General features: G+C 42.5%; 1 protein-coding gene across 2 annotated transcripts in view; it reads left to right on the top strand.

Moving 5' to 3' along the window:
* Positions 1 to 8,083, top strand: part of ndor1 (NADPH dependent diflavin oxidoreductase 1) — a 17,964-nt gene that overhangs the window by 7,312 nt on the left and 2,569 nt on the right. For both annotated transcript variants that reach the window (XM_034896227.1, XM_034896226.1), the window contains exons 8-13: positions 1,557 to 1,684; positions 3,701 to 3,912; positions 4,241 to 4,348; positions 4,518 to 4,632; positions 6,061 to 6,204; positions 6,312 to 6,430. In XM_034896227.1, coding sequence (XP_034752118.1) covers positions 1,557 to 1,684; positions 3,701 to 3,912; positions 4,241 to 4,348; positions 4,518 to 4,632; positions 6,061 to 6,204; positions 6,312 to 6,430 — 826 coding nt within the window. The remainder of the gene's footprint in view (positions 1 to 1,556; positions 1,685 to 3,700; positions 3,913 to 4,240; positions 4,349 to 4,517; positions 4,633 to 6,060; positions 6,205 to 6,311; positions 6,431 to 8,083) is intronic.

Raw genomic sequence — 8,083 nt, 5'->3', positions numbered from 1 at the left:
CCCCCCCCCCCCCCCCCCCCCCTTCACACGGCGCATCCCAGAAGCGTGCACAAAGAGGCTCTGGGCTCCGCTAAAGATACGCGCCAGGACTGTTTTCACACGAGCCGCGGGGCTTTCAGACAGCCGAGCCGCGGGGCTTTCAGACAGCCGAACAGAAACACGTTTCAATGAACTATTTTTTGTAAAATATGACATTGTATTCTGTCTGAGCTGCCATGACAGTGGTTTGAAATTCTCAAGCAGCCAGACCCACGTGACACATTTGTCCAATCAGCTGTAAGTCAGGGGCGTGGAGCATCAACCATGGATGTGTGACGTCGCGACGCCATGCTCCAGTCATGTCGCACAAATGGATCAGCGCTGTAAGACGCTCCTGGAGGATGGAACAAAACCGGCATGCAGCACAGACGCGCCCAATGGAGATTCAGTTAGACTGCGACATTTCACTGGAGTTGTAACTCGTACAATTTCATGTGACAAATAAAAATTGATTAATCAATCAGTTAATTTGATTGATGTCTGTATAAGTGCCCTGATCACTTTCATGTAACAGTCCCGATAGCAAACTTACAAGGCAGACCTCAAACATTTCTCTAACACTTTCAACACGACACAAGTCTGAACTAAATGACGTCATGTTAAATAAGAGACATTTACTGCCTTCCAAGATCATTGTTGTAAAAATTCATCTCTTATGCACAAATGAAATGAAATCAGTTTAATGACATTTAATAGAGCCAGTTGATGAGGAGATTCTTCTCAGATCAGTCTATTCAAACAATTGTCCCCCCTGTGTTCCGAATGTGGCCAAAGAACTTAAAAAGCCTTTGTGCAACCACTCTCCTTTATATAGTGTATTTCATATGTATTTTTTATTTTCATTAATGCCAACAGCATACAGTAATTGTCATTAATAAATTAATATCCATAATATATATATATATATATATATATATATATATATATATATATATATATGAATTTCATGTTTACTGCTCATTGCGGTCCGGACAAAAAGTTTGTAGGGATGACAATACTTACCACCAACAATCGGACGGGAGGTTTGCAGTACTGTAGTCTCGCTTCGTCAGACCCTCCTCCACAGCGCACTGAAGGAGGGTCTGGCTACTTAACCCTAGCATTCAGGGGTGGAAGGGAAACATGCCCTTGCTCAATGGCATTTCTTTAAACAAATCAAAATCGTCATGGACGACGCTAAACTCCGCACAGAGCCGCTGCAAAATAGTCAAGCGAGAGAAATCTCAGATTGGACGGATAGTCTAGCTAGCTGTCTCAATTTACCCTGCAGAGATCTGAGGAGCAGTAAATCGTAGTCCTCGTAAATCCACCCAATTTTAAAATTCTAACACAATGAAAGCGGATTGAAACGGAAGATACATGCATCTGTCGGATTTTCCTGCAGCATTGTAGCAATTCCCAAAGTGGAACGCAAAGGATGCAGACTAGCAGTACTGTGGTGAATTGTGTGGTCCACTTTTTTTGTTCTTCTCAAATGCAAAATGAAAGTGGTAATTACTTGTGGTAATGCTGTTTAGGTATGCTGCTGGTGACGTGGTGATGGTGCGTCCATGTAACTTACAAGAAGACGTACAGCAATTCTGTCAACTGCTGAGATTAGATCCAGAGGCCAGGTTCACTCTCAGGGCCACAGACAACACTGCAGGTAGGCATGTGTGTCTCTCTGCCTGTCTGACTGTCTCTCTGCCTGTCTGCCTGTCTGACTGTCTGTCTGTCTGTCTGTCTGTCTGCCCTTCTGACTGTCTCTCTGCATGTCTGGCTGTCTGACTGTGTGCATTATCCAAGACTTTTAGTTCATAGCAAATAATGACAAATATATATATACAGTATATTTTTTTAGCCTGCAATTGACTTTAGATGTAACACAATATTCCACATCCAGAAGTGAAATTACAGCTAATAACCTGCTCTTCATTAACACCCCTGTAACCTTTTTTGGAGTTGAGCCTACTGTTCATAGGAAATCACCATACCAATACACTGATACAATACCCTCTCTGATCCCAGCCGGTGTGGCCAGACAGGTTGGAATACATGGCCACCAAATTCAAAATAGCTCCACTTCACAGCGTTTTGTGGCTATTTGCAATGTTTTTGCGTGCAGTGTGTTTCTGGTGTTAGCCTTAATTTATATATATATATATATATATATATATATATATATTCACTCACCTAAAGGATTATTAGGAACACCTGTTCAATTTCTCATTAATGCAATTATCTAATCAACCAGCCACATGGCAGTTTCTTCAATGCATTTAGGGGAGTGGCCCTGGTCAAGACATTCTCCTGAACTCCAAACTGAACGTCAGAATGGGAAAGAAATGCCATTTAAGATATTTTGAGCGTGGCTTGGTTGTTGGTGCCAGACGGGCCGGTCTGAGTATTTCACAATCTGCTCAGTTACTGGGATTTTCACGCACAACCATTTCTAGGGTTTACAAAGAATGGTGTGAAAAGGGAAAAACATCCAGTATGCGGCAGTCCTGTGGGCGAAAATGCCTTGTTGATGCTGGAGGTCAGAGGAGAATGGGCCGACTGATTCAAGCTGATAGAAGAGCAACTTTGACTGAAAAAACCACTCGTTACAACCGAGTTATGCAGCAAAGCATTTGTGAAGCCACAACACACACAACCTTGAGACGGATGGGCTACAGCAGCAGAAGACCCCACCGGGTACCACTCATCTCCACTACAAATAGAAAAAAGAAGCTACAATTTGCAAGAGCTCACCTAAATTGGACAGTTGAAGACTGTGTTGCCTGGTCTGATGAGTCTCGATTTCTGTTAAGACATTCAGATGGTAGAGTCCGAATTTGGCGTAAACAGAATGAGAACATGGATCCATCATGCCTTGTTACCACTGTGCAGGCTGGTGGTGGTGGTGTCACGGTGTGGGGGATGTTTTCTTGGCACACTTTAGGCCCCTTAGTGCCAATTGGGCATCATTTAAATGCCACGGCCTACCTGAACATTGTTTCTGACCATGTCCATCCCTTTATGGCCACCATGTTCCCATCCTCTGATCGATACTTCCAGCAGGATAATTCACCATGTCACAAAGCTCGAATCAATTCAAATTGGTTTGTTGAACATGACAATGAGTTCACTGTACTAAAATGCCCCCCCCCCAGTCACCAGATCTCAACCCAATAGAGCATCTTTGGGATGTGGTGGAACGAGAGCTTCGTGCCCTGGATGTGCATCCCACAAATCTCCATCAACTGCAAGATGCTATCCTATCAATGTGGGCCAACATTTCTAAAGAATGCTTTCAGCACCTTGTTGAATCACTGCCACGTAGAATTAAGGCGGGTCTGAAGGCAAAGGGGGTCAAACAATATTAGTATGGTGTTCCTAATAATCCTTTAGGTGAGTGTATATACACACACACACACACACACACACACACACACACACACACACACACGGAGGATTATAATTAAACATGACAGACTTTTCAGAAGTGGCTATTATCTTCACTTGAGTGTTTGTGCGCGAAAGTCACTGGACGCCACAATCTTCTGAACATAAGAAACGCAAACAAAGACACACTAAGAAAGCCCAAGGGAACGGACTTGCGGCCGAAAATAAGGCCATCCGGCAAAATTTCGTGGATCTAGACGCATGTTGAAATGACCATAAACCTCTGTCTTGTCAGTTCCAGCCAGGCTTCCCCAGCCCTGCACTGTGCGCTACCTGGTGGAGAGCTACCTAGACATCGCTGCTGTGCCTCGCCGCTCCTTCTTTGAGCTGCTGTCTACCTTTGCCACCAATGAGCTGGAGCGGGAAAAGCTGGTCGAGTTGAGCTCCACGGCAGGCCAGGACGAGCTGCACAGCTACTGCAACCGCCCCCGACGCACCGCGCTGGAGGTGATGATCGGGGTTAGAGTCGGTGCTGGGCTGGGAGTCCAGTCCACTCTTTTTACTTTATTTTAAAGCTCCTGTGCATGTGATTATAACATAATTGTAATTATTCTGATTGCATATATACATGTTGTTTGTAGAAAGATTAGGTAATGCTCCTAAAAATAGATAGTCAAAGTGTTGCTTATAGCACATTCATCTCAATATATTTATTGCTTATATTTATTGCCTGTCTTTTTTGTTGCTTCCAGTAGGAGACAGACCTATTTCTACACATAGAGGCTTTTAACATGTTCTTGAGCGACTGTGTTTTGTTGTGCCCTTGCTGCTGCAGGTCTTGGCAGATTTCCCACACACTACAGCAGAACTCAAAGCAGACTATCTGCTAGATCTGTTCCCTGATATCCAGCCCCGCTCGTTCTCCATTGCCTCCTCTCTCCGGGTAGCTCATCCTTTATACCATTTTAACATTTTTATTATTTAAACGTTACAGAGAAATCTGCTGTGTGTCATCTGGATGCTTTAGGCAAAGCCTAATTACATTTAATCAGTAGACAGAAATCACAGTGTGAAATTCTGACTCATTCTAGAAAATCCTTCTCTCTGCACAGGCTCACCCACACAGGCTTCAGATCCTAGTAGCTGTGGTTACTTACAAAACCAAGATGTATAAACCGCGAAGAGGCCTCTGCTCCACCTGGTTAGCCTCCCTGGACCCTGCACAAGGTCTCTCACCACACCGTACTAGTGCTAAGATCACAGCCACAGAGATGACTTCATTCTGATTGGCTGGAGGTTGTGTGTTAATATCAGACATGCATACATTGTGTTCCTTTTCTCGGTTAGCGTTTTCTCAGTAGCGTGCAGCTTAAATCAATGTGTTACCATGTTGGAATAAATGTGTCAACATGGCCTTATGCAAGAACCCCTTGTATGAACAGGCATACAAGTGACTTAAGATCATTCGTGGCATTCACCAATTTCTTCTCACTTTGTTGAAATGTCAAATATACATAATCACGACTACATTTCTACAAAACAGTTGCTCACTTTGAATTAATGTTCAAATGTTCAGGCAAAAAACATTAAGGGGGTTACATTTTCCAATTTTATTTTCATCCCTTAATTGCAATTGGTTTTACAGCAATGCATACAATACATCACACATAGATATATCGTAAAGAAGGAGATGGAGGGGTGTCCTGATTACCTGTGGGATAGAAGGCCAGCAGACTTGTGTCCAACTTTCACATTTGCCAATGTCAAAAGCACAGCATCAATATTATCTAAAACAAACAAACAAACAGAGGCAGATAGATTAACACAAATAAATACAAATACACACACTTAGCTTTTTCTTTTAAATTTAAATGTTCTATTTGTTTCTAGTAGTGTAGTAAAATATTTTATTTTGATATCTTTCCATTTTCCCTTTGGACTTAATTATGACTAAGAATATCCTCCATTGTTCTATCCCTTAAACACATATATTAATAGTATACAACCAACACACACATGGTGCCACCTAGCTAACAAGTGAAGAACACACACGCCCGTGGTGTCCATGCAATTCTCCAACATGCACTCTTACAATCACTGCTTATAAACGGCCTTTTGTACAAATACATTACCTGTTTTCCCTGTTTTCATACAGAAGTTTACTTTGCTAAATATATTACATTTTTTTGTTTAAATGGTTGTTCCATAACATTGCACTTTAGATGTGTGTGAATTTCACACCAGGAGTAATTTATATAGTTCTAGTTTATATGGATTATCTGTTAAGAAAAATCTTCTATGCACAATGTTCCATTAGAGAAAAGATAGAAAATGAGTATTTGTGTGTGCTGTAAAGTGATTAGAAAAAGGAAATCTGAATCTGTTAAACTCAGTATTAGCAAGTCAAACTCAATGACAATCGGCCTAGAAAATTGTAATCGGTGCATCTCTAAAATAAGCCATGTTTCTAATAAATTCTTGGGGGCGCTGCAATTGATACAAATAAACATAGCTATTAATAGAAATATTTGTATTTTGAAAGCAGACGTGTTATACATAATTACCTTCACTTTATAAAAAAATATCATATAACTTGTAAAAAAGTCATTTAAAGCCATGTCACTGGTGTTTGTGTAATATTAAATGGTGTTCCAGGGGAGATGTACGTGCCTCTGTGGGTGAAGAAGGGAGCCATGAGGTTCCCTAAAGAGGACACCCCTGTGATAATGGTTGGACCCGGAACGGGAGTGGCCCCCTTCAGGTCGGCTTTACAAGAGAGGATCGCTGAGGGGGAAAACGGTGAGATCTTTACCGCTAGGAGTTTCGTGTTCTCTAAATAAATGACAACACATTACATCATTTCCCAGCTCTGACATGACACCCCTCCTTCCTGTCTGCCTGTTTAGCCAACGTCCTGTTCTTTGGCTGTCGCTCTGAGCACAAAGACTTCTACTTCAGGACAGAGTGGGAGGAGATGATGAAGACCGGACACCTTAACCTCGTCACCGCCTTCTCACGAGACCAGGTCACAAACACTCACATAATATTCACGTTAATGATCACAGGAAATAACAAAGTCAACCGGGCACTTTATTCTTCCTTGGAAAAGTTAACTAATGAACTTAAAAGTAGTCTTGTTTTGCCAGCCCATCCGAGCGCTGTGGAATGGACCACACAGCATTCTGGGATGGGAGAACAGCATGCTCTGGTTTATTGGCATTTCTTTTAACCAATCACAATCGTCATGATAGTCTAGCTAGCGGTCTGGATTTATCCTGCAGAGATCTGAGGAGCAGGTAACCATAGTCCTCCTAAACCCACCAGAATTTAAAATTCCAACACACAGAAAGAGTAAGGAAGGAAACGGATATCAGCAAAAAGACACGCATCAGGCCGAATTTCCATTTAACAATCCTGGCATGTGAGCTTGTGCGTGCTTATCCTTCGTTCTATTTACCTTTTTTGCCAGAGGTCGGAGCTAGGAATGACGTAGCACCGAAGTTGAGCGCATGCCAGTATTAAGTTGTAAAACCATTATGTCTAGGGGGTGGGGGGGTTGTTAGCCATACTCGTTGATATAGACACTATGCGGTATTTTAGCAACATGTCAACAGATAGAAGATGGACAGTACTCGGTTGCTCTTGGGTAAGGGTCCCACCTGGTCCATGGCAATCCTGCTGAAAGGGACTGAGATGATAGGTAGGGGAACCAAGGGTTTGCGAAAAAGTGGCTTCGGTGCCACTAGTTAACACTCCAGGCAACTGCAGCAGTACTCCTCCACTGCTCTCTTCCCCCCCGGCCAGTAGAATCGGCTTTTGTTCCAGTCTAGGGTCTGCTCTACCCCTAGATGAGCCCCAAGAAGGTGGGACTGGGCCTGCGAGACGTACAAAGGGACCAATAAAATCTCCACACCTTCATCATTCTTCTTCACAACTGGATTTCTTCTTTATCAAAAAGTGGGGGTAAGTGTGCGGTCCTGTTGACACCTGGGGGTCCACTTCCTGAAACCCACACATCCGGGCCTTCGCCTTTCTGGACTCCGTCCCACCCTTCCGGCTTCCTCTCTTCTGGTTTCCTTGTCCTTCTACATCCCCAGACATCATGGCCCAACGTTGGCGCAACATATGGCACTCCCTCCCAATGTGGACCGGCACGGGCGGAACTCCCACTGGCCCCGTTTCCTGTCCCGTTGTGGTCTGTAGGTGGAGATGTGTGGTAGGGTAGTCTTTGGCTGTGGCATCATACGTTCAATCGTGGAATCTTTGTGGCGCAGGATTTCTTTCTTCATCACCTCGTAATTTGTCACCTGTTCAGCAGTCAGCATCAACAGGCGCTAAGCATGGATCTTTTATGAAATATGTGTTGGTCAGTTTGTCCCAGTTTTGCAGCGATAAAATTAAAGGGATCTGAACAGAGAAATGTATCTTTTTAGATAAAACAGATGTTGACAAAGTTTCTTTTTGTAGACATCGTTTGAAATTGGGAAAAATAAGAAGTTGATAAAAAATGTTATAAATTGCAATATATCGCGGAATATTGCAATATGTTATATATATACATATATATGTACATACATATACATATATATATATATATATGTATATGTGTATGTATATATATATATATATCTATGTATATGTGTATGTATATGTGTATATATATATATATATATATGTG

The sequence above is a fragment of the Etheostoma cragini genome, chromosome 16 (genome assembly GCF_013103735.1).
Source record: "Etheostoma cragini isolate CJK2018 chromosome 16, CSU_Ecrag_1.0, whole genome shotgun sequence".
Lineage (NCBI taxonomy): Eukaryota > Metazoa > Chordata > Actinopteri > Perciformes > Percidae > Etheostoma > Etheostoma cragini.
This window is presented reverse-complemented; position numbering and strand designations above follow the sequence as displayed.